Source organism: Sinohyriopsis cumingii, chromosome 1 (genome assembly GCF_028554795.1).
Source record: "Sinohyriopsis cumingii isolate HCF-2022 chromosome 1, ASM2855479v2, whole genome shotgun sequence".
Lineage (NCBI taxonomy): Eukaryota > Metazoa > Mollusca > Bivalvia > Unionida > Unionidae > Sinohyriopsis > Sinohyriopsis cumingii.
Genome location: NC_142961.1, coordinates 186647961 through 186669162, shown reverse-complemented (window position 1 = coordinate 186669162; position 21202 = coordinate 186647961). Strand labels below are relative to the sequence as shown.

Sequence of the window (21202 nt, the reverse complement as noted above, 5' to 3'; positions counted from 1 at the left end):
AGAAAGACATATTTCTAATAGTGATTACTAAGAAACAACACTTAAAATTGATGTGCAAATGTTCTGCGCTTCAAACAGACACAGGGACAGTTATACATAAAAGATCTGAGGAAATATAAATCGGTCGGCCTATGATGACAACAATACAAGACACAGTTCTATCGTTGAATCAATTCAACGGTAATTGTGTTAAGATTAAAATGTGAAGGCAGCTGAGTTAACCATGATTTGGAACGTAAAATAGACAAGCGACATAAATGCTGGGCTATTTTCGAAAGTCAGCTAAGGACTCCAATAGTTGGATCGATGAAACATCATTCGCATCTTTAACGAAAAGATCCCTTTTAAATCAGAAAGTAGCAAAAGGCTCCTCAGTTTACATAAGAAACTGCAACACATTGATATTAGCTGACAAGAAACAATTCGGTAAACAATCAAGAACATGAATTATGGGAATATCTTCAAAGCATTAATCTCAAAGCTTTCATTTGGTTGGTGACAGGTGTTCCTTATTTATTTCATAACTCTAGTCATTTAGAAAGAGATTCGAAGTAGACAAGTGGATTGGTTATGCTACGCCGTGAATTACTGAATCTTCCAAGGATGTGTGATTTTTCATAGGAATGAAGTACGATAAATATTCTCGCTGCCGCGTTGTTAACATTATAACTAAGAACTATTTATATGCTTGCGTAGTATTGTGGTTTTTGGGGAGAGACCTTTCTTACCAACAATTATGTCATACTGAAATTAATGAAAAGTTATTCTTAAAAAGAAATTTTCAAAAAAAGGCTGCATGTGTACATTATCTTTCCTTTTATGCGTTATTAACTCTATATTAGTATAGCCCCATGCAGAGAAAAGTGATGACAATTCCATAACAAACGTGGCTAAGTTGCACATACTAAATGCACACCACTATTTGACATTAGCGTTTAGAAAAACCCTCTCAAAGTCTACAACTTTGCTCTTGAAGATGGTACCAAAACAACGATATGTGACACAGTCTCGAGTTTTAAGTAACAAGAGTACCACACAAAAACTTATATGCCCATCTCGTGCCTTTTTCCTACAAATTACATTTATCGTTGAGCTACAAACTATACCGCACTTACATAAGAATGCAAAGGATACAATTTCATCAAAATATGCGAAGTAATTAAAAAGTGGCATTCTAGAAAAGGAAGCAGGTCACCGACTTACTTTTGTGGGTAGAGGGTATGACTATCAACACATGAGATGCTAATATATATATATATATATATATATATATATATATATATATATATATATATATATATATATATATATATACAGCAGGCTAATTTGCATGAAAAGACCTTAAACGGTTTAAACATTATATCCCTTCATGGACATAGATTGCTGATTTATATTTTCTCTAGCTGTAACCTTAAACTTGAGACTGGAGTCATGGTTACGGTATTTATAATTATGATATATAACTGGTTCAAGGTTCATTAGAATATCTTCAGTATTTAAAAGTCGTCACCCAGAAAATGAAAAACATAACACAATTAGAATTATAGTCCTTGCCTTCCTGTGAACTTAACCTAGTGGCAGGGTATTTTAAACACTCTAGTTAGAATATGCACATGGGCAGAGTTTCATTAATCCTCTCCAGCCATCATAAAGTTTTGGGCGAGACAAGCGTTAATCCTCTCCAGCCATCATAAAGTTTTGGGCTAGACAAGCGTTAATCCTTTCCGGCCATCATAAAGTTATGGGCTAGACAAGCGTTAATCCTCTCCAGCCATCATAAAGTTATGGGCTAGACAAACGTTAATCCTCTCCAGCCATCATAAAGTTATGGGCTAGACAAGCGTTAATCCTCTCCGGCCATCATAACGTTTTGGGCTAGACAAACGTTAATCCTCTCCAGCTATCACAAAGCTATGGGCTAGACAAGCAAATTCTAACGGAAGGATGGAATGGCAATGCATTAACATAACATGCCTTATTTAAGACGGTTGTGAAAACAATAATGCATCGACAGTTTTAATATGACTTAACATGACGCCACAAGTGTTCTGGGTTTGACCTTGACCTTCAATATACAGATATATATATAACAACAGGTACATGATATACCCTCAAGCTATATATTTCATTAGAAAGCATTAATTTCCGTGATCTTTACCGAAAGCGGCTTTATGACAGTTCGGACACACAACATGATACTGACCTGACAACTGAGATCTAGCTTTAAAAATAGTTCCATGAGAATGCCAAGTGACAAAATCAAATTATGATGTGCAGCTATAAAAAGTTCAATATCCCTTACTTTATTAAATTGTTTGCAAATTACCGTTCCAATCAATTACAGTAATGTCCATGTCCGACGTCAAATGAGAGCAATGAAAGTGGCAAATTTTACACCCTTGTCCTCCATACATATAAAATCAATGTTATCATTACTTCTATCAGATTAAGAGTTCCAAAAATCCGCTAAATGTAACCTTAATATGTAAACTTAACATTCAATGCATATTTAATGTTGCAGGAGATAAGTTACAGTTCTAATGGAGGGACAGACAGACAGTGAGGGGGACATAGTCCTCACCTTTCTAAAAGGATAAAAGTCATTGTTATTTGTTTTAACTTAAACATTATGACTCTCAATGATAATTATAAAATGATTTCAAACAATATCAAAGCCTCGAGAAAAATCTTGATTAATTTATCTTTTATGAGACATTTTTCTCGAAGTGAGAAACACAAAACAAATTTACATGCATATATATTGAAATATAATGATATAGCTTAAAACCATACCCATTACTACATCAATAAGACTTTTTTGTAAATTTTCAAATACTAAGTAATTTTTATACAAGTATAAACAACAGAAGCTCTAAATAACACATTATTTCATTTAGTTTCATAATTAGAAAATAAAAAAGATTTTAAAAATTGTGAGTTTTCAGTGAAACTGTCTGTCTGGAATTTGTGATAGGCTAGTTCCTAGGATTATTAAGTATTAAAATTATATTAATTTTGGCAAACAAGAACATTTGATCTATTCCCATCTGATGATAATTATAAGATACATAATTATAATCTATAATGTGTTGTTGAACAGCACGAATGCTCTACATGCAAATATTCATATAAACCACCATGTGTTGTTCCGGGGCCTCGAATGGCCGAGTGGTCTAAAGCACTCACCGTTACAGATCATTGCCATCTCACCTCTGCCTGCGTGGGTTCGAGTCTTTGAATCGGCAAATGTGGGTATCTGAGAAGCCATGCCAGGATCTTCTCGGGGGTCGGATGTTCTTTCCATAGTTTCCAGGGTTCTTCCTCGCCCATTTATACTGGCCGCCATATATAGCCTATCTAGTGCTGAAAATGACGTTAAACCCTGCAACAACAACAACATCTTTCCTTTTTCCAAGAACACACATATAACTGTATTTTCAGACAGAAACTAAACCAAATCTGCAGAAACACTGCAGGTAAAGGATATATCTGATGAGGATAACAATATACATAGAATCCTTCATCATAACAGTTACATTTCTATAGTGTAAGCTAAGGTTACATTTCTAGCAGTGTAATCTAAGTTTACACTTCTATCAGTGTAAGCTAAGTTTACACTTCTATCAGTGTAAGCTAAGTTTACATTTCTAGCAGTGTAATCTAAGTTTACACTTCTATCAGTGTAAGCTAAGTTTACACTTCTATCAGTGTAAGCTAAATTTACATTTCTAGCAGTGTAAGCTAAGTTTACACTTCTATCAGTGTAAGCTAAGTTTACACTTCTATCAGTGTAAGCTAAGTTTACACTTCTATCAGTGTAAATCAAATTTACATTTCTATCAGTGTACGCTAAGTTTACACTTCTATCAGTGTAAGCTAAGTTTACATTTCTAGCAGTGTAATCTAAGTTTACACTTCTATCAGTGTAAGCTAAGTTTACATTTCTATCAGTGTAAGCTAAGCTTACACTTCTATCAGTGTAAGCTAAATTTACATTTCTAGCAGTGTAAGCTAAGTTTACACTTCTGTCAGTGTAAGCCAAGTTTACACTTCTATCAGTGAAAATCAAGTTTGCATTTCTATCAGTGTAAGCTAAGTTTACACTTTTATCAGTGTAAACTAAGTTTACAATTCTATCAGTGTAAGCTAAGTTCACAATGAGTCTAAAGAAACAAAATGGTTCGGAATTCTAATATATGATAGTCACTGCCAGACCTATGCTAAACTGGCTGGAACAACTATGTAGAAGAGTGGTTTTTAAGGTCCTATATGTGATATGATACCGGAAAAAAGTTCCTAAATAAGAAATATAAACTAAAACATATTCATGAAGTATGATACTCTTCTGAATGCATCTGCAGTCGATGCAATGTACAGTACTGTGCTGAATGCATCTGCAGTCTATGCAATGTACAGTATTGTGCTGAATGCATCCGCAGTCTATGCAATGTACAGTACTGTGCTAAATGCATATGCAGCCTATGCAATGTACAGTAAAGAAATAGTGAGTAAAACAAATAAATTGTGGTTTAACAGTAACAGTTATCTGAATTAAGCAATATTAATGACAACAGAAACAGTTTCTGGTTATTTAGATAGCAAGTAATGCAGCCATGCAATCAGTTAAAGGTCAAAAGGTTGACAGTATATATTTACGACTTCAGTCTCCATGGTTGTTATAACGATAACTTTATATTGAACGCACATCCATTCCTCTATCATTAATATAAAATATCACGGTGAATTAAACTTGCTGCAAGCATGGACTAAAATTGTTCAGCATCAGTGCTCAAATGTTCAGATCCTCTTGCCTTAAATTTCATTTTCATTCCCTTTTTTCTTTCGTTCTGCACAATAATTCTGCCTTTCATTTAATCCCGTTCAAATCGTTGCATGGCTTCATATCACCAGCATCCCGCGAATCATGTTTGCCTAACTGAAACATAATTATCGACAGTGAATTTCTAATTTTTCAACTGGCACAAACTTAATAATAGACATCATCATGTCCCCACCCCACCCACCCCACCCCACCCAACCCCACTTCATTTTTGGAGTGGGGATTCCACTCAAATCTTTGTCTACACCAAATATTATATGGATCCACTTCATACTGATGAAAATCACTGAGACCTCTTTTTCATGACATACTCCTTCATTTTAATCTGTGTGCATCATGGGATCTGCTTTGTACTTGTGAAATAAACCAAACATAAACTCACCAATCACCTCAGATCCAGGGAGCTGCGGCAGATCAGTTGGTAGAGCGTCAGACTCGTAATTCAAAGGGTCGATGTTTTAATACCAGCTCATGCCAACCCAGGTCGGCTACATCATTCTATCTTTTAAATGGAACTTATATTTAATTTCCTCGGTATCACACGGCTAATAAAGGTGTTAAAGTGCCGATAAAACACAGAAAAGAAATAACTCAGACCTTAGCATTTGTATCAGACTGCAAATTAACTTGGAGAAGAATAAAAACCATAGACAAAATTTTATAATGTGTAAGAATAATTATTCTCATAGTGGAACACTTTTAAATTGTGATAGTATGTGTTCTTTTCTCATTGTTTCAGTTATGAAAAGCAACTGAAAACAAAGTCATCTCCGAACCAGATGACGCTAAAAGGTAAACTATTGAAACTTGTTAATTAGCAAATGTTCTAATATTGGAACATATGAATGAATTTAAGAATCTCGAATGTCACAGTGATGGATTTCCTATCGAAAATTTCATAATCTCAAACTTTTGTTCTTGGTGTTTGAAAATTGGAACGATACCAGTTCTAGAAGGATAGAGCTTAGCGTAGGGCTTCCTGTTGCCCTTAGTACTTTCGTTTCCTCGTAGTCATTGTTTTTTATTTCTTTCAGACAATTCAGTATTATAATTATATATCATAGTAGTTGAAATTAACTAACGTCCCTGGAATACGGAGATCTTGGTCTGAAAATGGGGAACATAAAGCATACTACAGCGATGTATGTGGTTTGGGTGCAACATCAGTTTTTATTACACTATGTCAAATCATAGTCTGGTTGTGGTGATTCTCGATTTCCATCAAAAATTTCTTCTTCGATGTTTCTGGATTTCATGATAAGTATGTGGTTTGGCATCGATGATAACTGGGAAAGAAAATTAGATTTTCAAAGTTAAAAGAAACAATAATAAATGAGTCTTTAAATTATTAATGTCTAACCTCTAGCAGTGCTAATAAACGGTTTTTATCAAAGTAATGCACCCTTGATTGCTACATTACTTCGAGTCGCCAGCATCACCAATACCAGATGCATTACAAGACGCGAGTCGTCGAGTCATGGTTAGGATTTTATTATGCTGACAATATGTGACCTAGCAATCAAGATCAAATTACTACGAAGTTTATATTATAAGTGTATGTGTATTTATTTAATCCGTATTAATGAAAATAGAAGCTACAAAAAGAAGAAACGAAGCACGTTATCAAGTTCCAAAGAGGGTTGTGAGTATCTGTAATAGGTGATGTAGTCAATGTCAAGTCCAAAGGAAATGCAAAGATACGTATTTGTATGTGATAGAAAAAAATCTGTACATAGTTGGTACTCTGTATCTTTCATATACCGCTCGTTCTATAAATTTTTCATTCAAAACAAAACTCGGCAAGCCTCGTATGCATTGATACATCTCGTGGTATATCAGGGATACAGGGTATAAACTGTACATGTATTCTCTCTCTCTCTCTCTCTCTCTCTCTCTCTCTCTCTCTCTCTCGTAGACGTTACAGAATGATTTAAGCAAGAGAAAATTTTTTAATGCATACATTTCACTTTTCACATTTCAAAACAGTTATGTCAGGCGTTTTATCTCATATATGTGACGCATTGTACCCGTGTTGTAATGAAGTGTGGAATTAACGGAATCCTTCACATGCATCGGTTCTTAATTTAACAATTCCGATGAGGATAAAAGTTTTTTTTAATCGAACACCAATGTGTAATGACGGAATATTTTCTCACATTTATGAAAAAAAAATTAAGATCTAAGGCAAAATAGCGCATCGTAAATACTGATTCATCGTTAAAACAGAGAAACGCTTCAAAATTTCCCTATCGTAAGATGGAGTTTTAAAATACCTACAATATCAATGCGATCATTAAATATCACTTAAACACCGATCAGTGTTCAAAGACTGACGTGTAGATCAAACATCGATCAGTGTTCAAAGACTGACGTGTAGATCAAACACCGATCAGTGTTCAAAGACTAACGTGTAGATCAAACATCGATCAGTGTTCAAAGACAGACGACTAGATCAAACACCGGTCAGTGTTCAAAGACAGACGTCTAGATCAAACACCGATCAGTGTTCAAAGACAGACGTCTAGATCAAATATCGATCAGTATTCAAAAACAGACGACTAGATCAAAAACCGATCAATGTTCAAAGACAGACGTCTACATCAAACACCGATCAATGCTCAAAGAAGACGACTAGATCAAAAACCGATCAATGTTCAAACGTCTACATCAAACACCGATCAGTGTTCAAAGACAGACGTCTAGATCAAATATCGATCAGTGTTCAAAAACAGACAACTAGATCAAAAACCGATCAATGTTCAAAGACAGACGTCTACATCAAACACCGATCAATGTTCAAAGAAGACAACTAGATCAAAAACCGATCAATGTTCAAAGACAAACGTCTACATCAAACACCGATCAGTGTTCAAAGACAGACGTCTACATCAAACACCGATCAGTGTTCAAAGACAGACGTCCACATCAAACACTGATTAGTGTTCAAAGACAGACGTCTAGATGAAACACCGATTAGTGTTCAAAGACAGATGTCTAGATCAAATACCGATCAGTGTTGAAAAACAGACGTCTAGATCAAACACCGATCAGTGTTCAAAGACAGACGTCTATATCAAACACCGATCAGTGTTCAAAGACAGACGTCTAGATCAAACACCGATCAGTGTTCAAAGACAGACGCCTATATCAAACACCGATCAGTGTTCAAAGACAGACGTCTAGATGAAACACCAATCAGTGTTCAAAGATAGACGTCTAGATCAAACACCGATCAGTGTTAAAAAACAGACTTCTAGATCATAGAGGTAATGACAAAAGCAAAGGATCTTAATTTTGTCCTGAATATACCTTGCGCAATTATACAAAGGTAAACATTTCAAAACATAAACTCCACACTTATCCCTAAGACTAAACGAGACAGAATCTGTACCTGCAATTAGTTCGATCAGTGCAAAACGTCCTTAACTGGACAGGTGAGAATTTGTAAATATAATACAATTAACGTTCATCGTGATTACTGGGAAAGAATGATCAAGTATTTTGGAAAGCGGGGAGTTTTTACCAGTTTGTGTGCACTATGATCGCAGTAGAAAGTTAAGTGAGGAAAGACGGCAGTCACGTGAAGAAAGTTAAACATATTACCCACCATTGTTCTAAACTGGAAAATAAAATCACAAACACGTAGAAATGTAAGGATAAAATAAGTCATCATATGCGTTATGTGGAATAGAGAAATCCACCCTCGAGATCAGAATTTGTGGGGAGGAAACTTTGCCTACAAATTTGAACCCGATGCTAGGATTTCCTTATTCCATATGATCACATATTATGGATCGTATTAGCTATGCCAGCATTAAACATGTCGTTGTGCAAGTGATATACAGTTTCTGGCAAACTTCACAAATATATTAAAAAAACACAAAACATTTTAAAATAGACAAAAGGACAATATGTATTAAGGAAGATTGGGTAAGTCAAGTATGGCTTTGTTGTGGAGAGAGAGAGAGAGAGAGAGAGAGAGAGAGAGACAGAGAGAGAGAGAGAGAGAGAGAGGCTTTATGTTTAAAAAGTGACAATCAAATAACAACACATTAAATTACCTCCTCTGTATCTCTGTTTGGCTCTTGGACCACATTTTTACTGAGATGTTTCAGACGAATTCTTCTTTGATTTCTAAATCCACATTAAAAAGAACACATAGAATAACGATGCACCAGTATTTTCCTAAATTTACAAAATCTAACTTTTCGTGCAAATTACGTTTTTCTTGATTCCCAACTCTGCATGAAAATGTAAAAACAGACCAATCTCTATATTACCGATTAGACATCAGAGATACGTTTTACAGGTCATAGTCATCCGGGAAAAGCAATGTACGTCACAGGCACTTGTTTCTGTCAGTGATAAAGGGGGGGGAAACTATTGATAACACCCATTTCCCATCCCAAATTAACACAGGGTAACTGACTCGGACGGTCTGAAATCTGACCTCTTGTTAATTCTGTGTTAATATTCCCATACCGTCATCGAGATCACTAATCGTAAGTTGCATTAACGTAAGGATATATTCTAAACTTGTTCATAATTGTAAATGTTAACTGTGTTACTGATTATTTATTGCCAATTGTTAAACAAAGTTTGTCCATTGCGTTTATTGTATATTTGCATCTACTTTTGAGAGTATACGCTCTTTATATGCCACGCAATGAAATGGCTATATTTAAATCCTGATTAGTGTTTATTATTTACCCTGGGCTGGAGTACATTAATAACGGGAGGACTGACTTGACACAAATGGAAGACAGAAGATGCAAATTCTGTAAATATAATTGTAATTGGAGTGTTGTATAAGATTATAGCAATGTTATTAAAAAATTATCATCATCATCATCATCATTATCATCTTTATTTCCTTCCATGGAAGATTACATGATATAAGAATAAATCATCTGAATACAATCAATAAATAAGTATTTTTAAAAAATTATTAGAACAAAAATTCTTACACTATATCAGTCAACAAAGTGTTCGTCAACTGCATAAGTTGTAAGTTTCAGTAATTTATTTACAGAAGATAGCTGCACACTGCATGACAAAGTACGCTGCATACAGGACGAATAGCTTGGAGTTTTCTTTGTCGATTACACCTGAAGGTAACCTTTTACCTAAAAGATATTGTCGTTGCAGCTCATCTTCTGCATTAAATAACGTAATGTGCAGGCTCAGTGAAAATGTATCAGTAAGGAAATCCCAGAAAGAGTTTCTAAAATTCGACATATAAGGACAACTAATATTATTTATTTTATCTTTTTATTATTTTTTTTAATACTTATTTATTATTGTATTCAGATGATTTATTGTTATATCATGTAATCTTCCATGGAAGGAAATAAAGATGATGATGATGACTTATTTCGTCGTTGAGAGGAAAACGTTATGATAGATATAGTAGATGTATGTAATAAACGCAAAAATGTAAACATCAATGGATTTTCTTACTCGGTTATATAGAAATTGTTATTTTAAGATTTGATTGCAATACAGGCCCGATACCTCAGACACTGTGATGAATTGATCAGTCAATGAATTAGTATCAATCATTACAGCCAATTAAAAATGAATATAGACTATTCACTTCGCAACATACTGCAAGTGTACACCCTCAAAACTGGATCCAAGTAGACAAGATGCAAAGCACCGTTTTGCATAGATGTCTGTTGATGATAAAATGGTACGAAATTCTTGCCCATTCTGTGTATGTCTAATGTACTCGGTGCACCTGATTATCGTATACAGATTAATGTACATCTTAGCTAGCCAAAGTTCCAATGTGTTAACCCTATCTACACCTGAATAGATCGATCAGATATTTGAATGCTTTGTCCTTGCGACATCTATTGGATTTCATAGTTGCCTTGCTTAGTGTCTAATGCTAACTCACTAATAGTTTGTAATAGTGGCACTTAGTAAATCGGCCGAAAATGGTTGAGGCAATTGACTTTAAAAGGATACTTTGTACATTTAACATTGAACGTATGACTACGTGCCAGGGGGAGGTCATTAGATGTATATTTGATGGAAACTGTGTATTTGTACAAACACGGACCGGCAGTGGAAAATTGCTTATTTATGAATCCATTACAGTTGTGTGCTCCCCTTCTCTCGATCATGTAATAACAGTGTTCAAATTTGAACAAAAAAAGTTGATTCTGATTAGACGCTATGGTTTACCGCCGTATCCAATGAAATTCACAGACCCGAAGCACCAAAATAACTGATCGATCCGCCAAGATATAGATAGGATTAACATATCGGAAGCTTGTGTACCGAAGATGAGTAATGTATTGTTGATGCTTTTTCTCCAATGATCTGTAGCAAAGGGACATAACTTTTACATCGCGTTGAATAACGTCTTGATTGTGCTACTTTAATTTTGGAGATTAGTAGATAACTCTTCCCCTTTTCATAATATGTAAAATTGTACATAAAATATTTATCAGTCATGCTGATTACATTTCAGCTCAAGTCTTAACCAAATTATGATTTTATAGTTAGGGTACGTTGAATTTTGATTTCGCGTATTAACCAACCATGACACAATCTTATCAAGTTGTTTGAAATGCGTGAGTTGATTTGTCTCGCCTGTATTCACGCGATATTCAGCTATCTCTAAAGATGAGACACAGCGTTTGCAATATCCTTCCATTCGGATTCAACATTCTTTAAATGTTTTAAGGGCTAATTTTGCTTTCGGTTGGCATCATTTCATTATCAGCCTCATAATTTTGCCAAGGAAAGAAAAATGTGGAGGGGATGAGTGGGGCTGTCTAAATCTTGGCAGGGTTCAATGGGGCAGTAACTTTAACAGTTAATTTTTAATGTTCGGTGAACTGACGTTATTTCATGTTTGCATACTTAAGTTGTCAACAAAATATGCACAGATGTTCATAAGTGCACATGCAATGTCTTTCTTGATGACAAATCAGAAAGTCAAAGGACGATGCCATAGGATAAATTACTATTTAACTTTTGATGGGTAAATTGTTGAGAATTTAGGTATGTAGGTTTATCTTACGTTCTCAAGTATGGACTTGTTTGTATCAGTTACCAGAGAAGATCACACATTTCCGGAAATCGGATGATCAGGGGATCAAAGGTTAAGATAACATGAGGTTGCTAGGTAATTTAATATTGAGTCTTCGTTGATAGGAGAGGCAATATATTTATGTAGTTTATATCCTGTTAGTACTGTTATTCCCGTGCTTGTTCTGAATCACGTTAGACAAGCAGCAGAAGATACAACATTAGCAAATGACATGGACGACAGGCAATGTCTAGTCACATATGTGCATAATATCGAATCATATTATTATTTCTTTTCATTTAAATTTACAACGAGCATTAATATTATTTTAGGAAAATCAGCTTTGAAATACCTTTCTTTCTCAGATACATCCCTAAGTTGATTAATTAAGTAAGAAAACTTACATGCAACATCTGCAAAGTTAAAATAATAACCAGAAGACAAAAAATAATTATATCCACCAGGATTCTCAATCGGACTCGTATCTGCCATTGCGCATTTTTTTCAGTTTGGCATCAGTTGATTATCAGACTTAACCAAACTCTTTGACAAGGAAAGGAACAAAAAGTGCTGGAGATGTGATGTGTTGTCTGAACCTTGTGATATAGTTATTTGGATAGTCCATTACTAAAGTTTTGTGAATTATCATTGTTGCATGTTTCTATGCACAAGTTGTCCTACGAATGTGCACAAATGTCCATCGGTGCACATGAAATGTTTTTCGTGATGGCGAATCAAATCGTTAAAGGACGATGTAACAGGATAAACTCTATTGAGATTGTGTTGGAGACATTGTTCAGAATTTGTGAGTATAGGGATTATCTTATATTTTCAAGCATGAATTTGTATCAGATATTACAGAAGATCAAACAGTCATGCGAACAGGATGGTCAGAGGATCGAAAGGTAAGGGTCACATGATGTTGCACGGTAATGTTATATTGAGGCTACAGTGACATATTACACTGGCGAGGCAATACATTCATTATTTAATATTTTATAATCACTGTTATGTCAGACAAACAACAGACATAAAACAACATTAGCAAATGACGTGAATTACAAGCAAGGTCTAGTCACAAATATGCATAATTTGGAGCCATATTTTTTGTTTCTTTTAATTTAAATTTGCTTGAGATTACAATATTTTTAGCTAATTCAGTTTTAAGAGCGTATTCTCTCTAAATACATCATCAAGATTATTTGTTACATATGGAAAACAATCATACACGGTCTGCCAAGTTATACAATATAACCAGACGACTAAACAAATCAACCAGGATTCGCAATCGGATTCGAATCTGCCCTCGCGCTCTGGATAAAGTTTGAAGTTTGAAAACCATTTTCAAATGTTTTATCGTATATATATCTCTATCTAGATTAGTAATGATTTTAATTTATTTATTCGTTTGCTATTGGAAATAATTCAATAAGCAACGAATCTACTATTTTTGTGATTCTATGTATTTAAATGCATTTCTTTTTTGTCTTAAAATCTTCAGAAAATGGAGGAATAAAAGAATATCATCATTATCATCATCTCTCTCTCTCGTAAAGTTAACAATACGCGATTTATTAATAACTAATGTTGGAGGGATACATTTTTCATTAATCATGTTGCACGTTCCTAACGAAGGCGTATAATCCATGACCCAAATTCAGCTTAAATGCAGAGAAAGGATCAACACTCGCATACCTTGATTACAAAAAACACATAACAGACGTAGTATGTCCTTGAAATAATTCACTAAACAAACCGTCCAGCAAAATCTGCAATATAATGCTTCACTGCACATCGACATTGCTTCATCCATCTTTGAGTCTCGGATTCGGCCAATGTGGGTATGTGAGAAAGCTTGCAAGTTGCTTCTTGAGGGTCGGTGGTTCTTTCCGGGGATTTCCCGGGTTCTTCCTCCACCATTAATACTGGCCGCCATGTATAGCCTATCGTGTGCTGAAAAATGGCGTTAAACCCTACAACAACAACAACAACAACAATCATCCATCTTTATGTGTACACACACACACACACACACACACACACACACACATATATATATATATATATATATATATATATATATATATATATATATATATATATATATATATACATCTCACATACATGTCGTCTTTACAAAGTTGGATTGTATTTCATTGTTTCCAAAATTTGACTGTAAAGAGATTAGAGGCCATAACTGACTTACACAAACACACTGCATTCCTTATTTAGGCTATCCGGGTATCAATTATTTTATGCAATGTTTGCGATATTTTAAATTTAGACTGCTCAGATGTCACTTGGTTATATATATATATATATATATATATATATATATATATATATATATATATATATATATATATATATGCATACTTACAATATCACTATGAAAATCACAATCAGCACCGCTAATATCAATAACGCTGATATAATGCCGTAAACACAGCTTTGTTCACATGTAGACTCTGTGTTTAGCAGTGCATTTCCTGCCTTGGTAACTGCTTTATTTATATCTGTACGTGTAGTATGTAAATTTTTTTCTCCGGTTGTAAGGCTTGTTAAATTCTTGAATACAGTAGCTGCAGTAGATTGATTGACATGAAACGGGTTCTGCACAGATGTAAATCTCGTAACATCTGTCCAGGCTGTTGTTGCACTAACTTCTGATAGTGGGTAGGTGACTGTCACAGAGCGGTTACGTATTTGACAATTGTCGACGATCACTTTAATTTCTGTATCTTTGAAACCAAGCCTGTCAACCTCGGACCAAAACAGATCTTCACTATTAGGAGGCGGACAAGGCGCCAATAACAAAATTTCTTCTAGATTTCCCGAACAAAGTCTTTGGCAGGAATCCATCATTTTTCTATCTGATTCTCTTGTATCTGCCATACAATAAATAAATACATTCACTGGCTCGCTCAACAAATGTGGCCCTAAAATAATTACATATTCAAAAATCTCTGCATAATATTCGACATAATCACTATAAGCAACAATTATCTGAATTCTCTACAGCCCAATTGAAACTTGTTCTGCCTAGTTCAATGATCTATATGGTGCAGAGAGATGGCGGTAGGTGAGTGAGACTTTCATTACAAGTTTACAAACAGTGGACGTTTGTGTGACAGCATGGTCATAAAACGCAAGATAGGCCCTAGTTACTATGAGTTCTCGCTTATTTACTCGTCTTATGTTGCGATGGATGTACTTTTTCACAAATTCTTAAGTGCTCTAACTTGCTACCCACGCCATTTTTTCTGTTTTTTTTTTTTGTTGTTTTTTTTTGAAGTTGAAAAGATTAGATGCAATTAACCATGTTAATTAATTATAAGAAATTTTTCATACTAGATAAATTCAGCTTTTCGTCTTACACAGTCTTACACAGTCTTTGAGAACTCAAATTAATGGTGACTAATGTACATAGAAGTAGTATCATCTTTATAATATTATGTACCGATTATATGAAATTATGTATGCTCATGACAAATAAGATGTTCTTTACGTATTCGACTTCTTTTATGATATGGTCATGTGACCTGAATTACTGAATATATTATTATTATTATTATTATTGTTATTATTATTATTATTATTATTAATGTTTCAGTCTAGTAGTCTAGAATATTACTGAGCACTTTGTAATTTCAGTTAATAATAATTTGAATAAATAAATCGACGCAGACTAACAACTGAACATACTTGTAAGATTGATTCTGCTTCAAATCTTAACGCATGAATTGGTAATTTTCAAGTAAACAACATTGTATGAAAGCTAAGACACAATAATAGAGCCAGAATGAAGGTCAGTTTCCTTTCTAAAACATTAAAAGCTGTGAACAAGTTTATAAATTTCCAAATGAAAAAATAATATCCTACATTCAGATACAAGTAAACATGTTGATGCCCATCGATAATGAACTGAGAATTTAATATATACTCATATAGAAATATTAGCAATGTATTATATTGTTTACTAAATAAATGTCACTGGTCATTAACTTGCTTTTTGACCGCTGTCAAGTACCACATAAAGATATACAAAACATAATGTCATTGAGAAAATCCAACAAATGATACAAACTAACATACATAAAAATATTGAATGTATGTTATTGTCTGTGCGGCAAATCATAGATAGGAGATAATGCCGTGAATAACAAAAGGGATTGTGCTGACATCAAGTTTTGTAGACGTGGATCTCTAAACCAGCAGGGTCGACAAATTTTGTTTTCAAACTACTTATCAGTGATGATCTATAGCCTTTGGGACTATCGGCCACATCTTTTTTTATAAATAAAAAAAAACAAATATAAAAAAGACAACCTCACCCTAGCAGTTTTTTCCCCATTTCCGTACGTTTTCACCCGTTCCTCAACATGGAGTGTGATACAGACTTGTAATGTCCCATAGAGTCAATGTAGTATAAAATGCTCCTTCTTTCATCAGCAAAATCATCCTGAAACCTGCCATTTACAACGTGTGTTCCAAATGTACAACACGTTTGCATTTACCGAAATTGTTCTATCAAAATCTTCACATTGTCACTTTCACACAGGACATCACCAAAAAAGAACATCTAAGTCTGAGAAATCTCTAAATCTTGCATTAAAATCAGCTGTCAAAAACAGTTGTGAATACGAAAAGACTGCTCTCTCTCTCTCTCTCTCTCTCTCTCTCTTCTGGTCAACTTGACACCGTGGTTCTCTGCACGTCAATCATATACAGAAGATAATTCTGAAGAAATGTCATCTTCATTCGTCAAGAGGGTACCGCTGCGCTGGCCTAGTGGTTAGAGAGTCCCCCTCGGATGCGGGAGATCGCGGGTTCAAACCCGGGCCGAGTCATACCAAAAGTTCATAACAATGGAACTAACATACCAAAAGCTTATAAAAATGGTACTAACAGCTCCTCGCTAGGCGTTCAGTATTAAGAGGTTAGTGTTAGGACTGGTCGGCCTGGTGTCAGGATAATGCGACTGGGCGGGACATCATGCTATATATCTGCGACACGATGCCCCAGTGGTAGACATCACTATAACCTGCCACACTGCAGATATCATAGCTATATGACTGAAAAATTGTTCAAGCTAAATCAAAAATCCAAATAACACACACACACACATTGGTTAAGATTCGTCGGTCCAATTCGTTCCACGTAAACCCTTGACGAGTGTAGTTAACGGAAACAATATATTTTGACTAATGAAAGGATGAAAGGGTTTACTTCAGCTGGCCACTTCCGATAAGAAAAAGATACACGACCAAGAAAATTGTACCAGTCAACCAAAAGGCAAACCCAACTAATTTTCACTGTTTGTATCCTCGCCTATCTTGTCACACGTTACACAAATACACCAATTCATATTCTCCAAAGTGAAAGGTACGTGCCGATTTTGTGCTGAGTTTGTGTCCAAACGAAGTAAACACGACAATCTAACACATAACCTAGATGACGCTTCCTCATTCTACACAGAAGACAAACTGAATATCAGATGGTTTGATATCGACGACATGAAAGTGTCCTTGCAGCTGAAAAACTACATGACCTCTAAGACTTACTTTGATATTGGCTTCTCCATGTCAAGTAATCGAAAGTGACGTTTCAAAAGTTGTCATTTGTGATTGGTCACACAAAATCTCAAGCTCAGCAGGTAGATAATATCCATGCCAGGATAACAAACTGCCAAAATTCTCTCTCTCTCTCTCTCTCTCTCTCTCTCTCTCTCACACACACACACACTGTTGAATAAAATATAAACCTAAAGTAAGACATTCCGCTATAAGAATAGGCCAGACAGTTTATTATCAATGTAAAATAGCTAGTCAACATAGATCAGTCCCGATTTTACCTATGATACAAAGTTATCCACATAAATTATGTCGCTTACCTCGGTAGTAGGCATATAGGAAGACGTTTTGAGGAATCAACGGATCGAATGGATTGATGTAAGAAAGGGAAGAAAGATGTGTGTTTGTTATGTTTCTCATACAGCAAATGATTGAAACATGAAACACTTACATTTCCCACCTCTTGACTTCAGTACCAAAACTTGCCAGTTCCCCGTGTGATATGTGAACCTCGCTAAGGATGGAATATTACAGATGTTGGCTGTATTCACTATGTTCAAACTGCACCTGAGCGCTCCACGGGTGAATTACAAGTACATGGATTGTGCATACTTTACGACCACACCTATTGTTACGTTGATCTACTGAAATGCGTATTAGCGTAGGTAACTTCCATCCTTAAACTGTACATCACGATCTCTATCTTCCCTAAAGGTATTATTCAGGCGTGACAAATTGTTCAGGTTATGTACAGGTATTCGATATATGTGATGTGATGTGATTTTGATTTTTAACGTAGCTTTAACAATTTTTCAGTCATATCGCTACGATGTCTGCAATGTGGCAGTTTATAGTGATGTCTAGCACTGGGGCATCATGCCGCAGACATGTAGCATGATGTCCCACCCAGTCACATTATCCTGACACCAGGCCGACCAGTCCTAACACTAACCTCTCAATGCTGAACGCCAAGCGAGGCAGCTGTTAGTACCATTTTTTAAGTCTCTGGTATGACTCGGCCGGGGATCGAACCCACGACCTCCCGCATCCGAGGCGGACGCTCTAACCACTAGGGGTATTCGATATAATTGTACTTAATAGGCAGGGTCTGTCTGAACAAATGGGATGAATTCCTACTTAACACCAAATATTTCCATCAATTTCATACCCCAACATTTTATGGTTTCAATATTACAAAATAATTCAACCTATGTGTCAAGAGAATTAAATGTAAATAAAACCCGGAAAGTTGACAAAGTAGAGAAGTGGCAAAGCTGAAGTCAATGGTCTTTCTACTCATACATCGTTTAATCACTAGATAATATAAACATATTATTTAGAGTCACTTATCATATACATAATAATACCAATTGACTCATTCGAATTATTTTACTCCTATAATCAATATAAAAAAATGCCAATCACGTTAACATGGATGCTATAAATTAACACATAGACATACGTGTATAGAGACAAACAAATACATACACACATCAGTAGGAATTCTTTACATTGTATTGTTTCTGATGTGATCATTTGAATCATATGAGAAAGAAACAGTGTAATAAAAAATTATTATTATGGACCTAGATGAGTAATCATTATGAAAAAAAATATTCCGATTGTCAAAGACCTTTTTGCCAAAAATAGCTCGAATGTACATACGTTTCAGCCCCATGTACTGCCGAATGGGAACTTTAATTGAATTTACAAAACTCGAAGCGATGCGTAACCAGATTATTGTTCTTTTCAAATACAAAAGGAAGGGAGAATGGATTTCAAATTAGATTAAACGAATTCGAACTGGCAAGTGGAAAGCGCTCCACCACTTGGTGTTTTCAGAAATATCAGGAAAATGAATTACATTATTATTTGTTGCATTTTTAAAAATAACCGAGAATTTGAATTGGCCAAGAGAGCACTTGACTTTATTATTACAAAGTGTACTTACTGACGAAGTTCGTGAAATTTTTACTTCACTGTCAGTACACTGTCAGTACAAGCAAGTGCTGACTATGTCTTGGTCAAAGAATGTATCTTGAAAGGTTATGAGTTAGTAACTGAGGAGTATCCACAGCGGTTTAGGAATTGTAAAAAAAATAGCCATAACCATGTTGATGTTGCTAGGAAAGAGACCAACTATTTGGTCGGTGGTGTAAATCTAAAAAGATTCATAAAGATTATTACAAACTTAGGCAACTCATACTAGCCGAAGAGTTCAAAAACTGCGTCCATAGTGAGGTCAGATTTATATTTTGATGAGCACAAGAAAGATACTTTAAAAAACGTTGCTCGTACAGCTGACGAATATTCTTTGGCTAACAAAGTTCAATTGTCGATAAGTCTTTCTCTCAGCAGATGGTTACTAAAAAACAAATCGGACTTACTCTAGTACTTACAAATTTGAATCTGATACAAGTAGTAAAAATCCAACGTCTGATAAGACTTATCAGAATTCATTGCTTTCCCCGTGTGCACTTATTGTAAGAAAATGTGACACGTTATTACTTATTGCTTTATGTTAAATATAAGTAACATAATAAAGACAGCAGTTCTAGATGCTCTTGTTTCTCATATGTCACGATGATGGCCCTGTATTGGAAACACATTTGTGGGGTCAAACAAACCCCAGTCTGATTCTGTTATGGAGAATTATAAACCATTCATTTCGAAATGTTCTACATAACTTACTGGTGATTCGATCAATCCTACGCCTATAAAAATATTAAGGGACACAGAAGCTTCTCATGGACTTTTATTATCAGGTACGTTGCCTTTGTCTTAGAAGTCTTTTTCTTAGCAAGTATTCTTGTTTAGGGAGTAGAATGCGGTTTTGTTCTAACTCCTCTCCATGATGATAATTTAACATCAGACATAGTTTCAGGGCTAGTGACTGTTGGCGCTGTGGCCTCTTTACCGATTGAGGGTGTTCATTTATTGATATGCAACGAATTACCGGGAGAAAAGGATGTAGTTAATCCACTTGTAACTTACAAGCCTTCTCTGGATTAAAAGGTTGATAATATTGAAAATGAAGTCCCTGATTTATACCCAGCTTATGCAGCTACTTCAGATATGGCTCTTGAGAATGAAGTTGATCAGGATTGTATTCTTTTGGCTGACAGATGTATTGGTCAGGTTTTCGATGAGGTTGCTTTTGACATATATATGTATTGGTCAGGTTTTCGATGAGGTTACTTTTGGCTGATATATGTACTGGTCAGGTTTTCGATGAGGTTACTTTTGGCCGATATATGTATTGGTCAGGGTTTCGATGAGGTTACTTTTGGCTGATATATGTATTGGTCAGGGTTTCGATGAGGTTACTTTTGGCTGATATATGTACTGGTCAGGGTTTCGATGAGGTTACTTTTGGCTGATATATGTATTGGTCAGGGTTTCGATGAGGTTACTTTTGGCCGATATATGTACTGGTCAGGGTTTCGATGAGGAGACGGTGAAGTAGTATATCATGATTTATTGTGTCAAGTGCCGCAGACAAGCAAAGAGGATGAGGACTAATATATATATATATATATATATATATATATATATATATATATATATATATATATATATATATATGTATATATATGCACCCGCATAAATTGTGAAATGGGTGGTCATTTATCATTTAATCGTGTCAGAGCGAATGAAGTTGCCATTGTGAATGGTAGCGTTTCGATTAACTGAGATCACGTGCCGTGTATTATATACAGTTGACGTTATGTGAAAAATATCCAT

At 35.1% G+C, this 21202-nt stretch overlaps 1 protein-coding gene across 4 annotated transcripts; it reads right to left on the bottom strand.

Moving 5' to 3' along the window:
- Positions 1–5438: 5438 nt before the first annotated feature.
- Positions 5439–18118, bottom strand: LOC149808538 (uncharacterized). 4 transcript variants are annotated; one of them, XM_089978747.1, is made up of 4 exons: positions 17910–18118; positions 14266–14773; positions 8902–8974; positions 5439–6126 (listed from the first exon to the last, which is right to left on the bottom strand). In XM_089978747.1, exons 2-4 carry the CDS (start codon positions 14748–14750, stop codon positions 6019–6021), a joined length of 666 nt encoding a protein of 221 aa, XP_089834873.1. In that variant the 5' UTR covers positions 14751–14773; positions 17910–18118; the 3' UTR covers positions 5439–6018. The 4 variants fall into 4 exon arrangements, with proteins under 4 accessions (XP_089834873.1, XP_089834866.1, XP_089834892.1 ...); XM_089978740.1 differs by having other exon boundaries at positions 17779–17916; XM_089978766.1 differs by lacking the exon at positions 17910–18118 and adding an exon at positions 17450–17575.
- Between the last annotated feature and the right edge of the window lie 3084 nt (positions 18119–21202).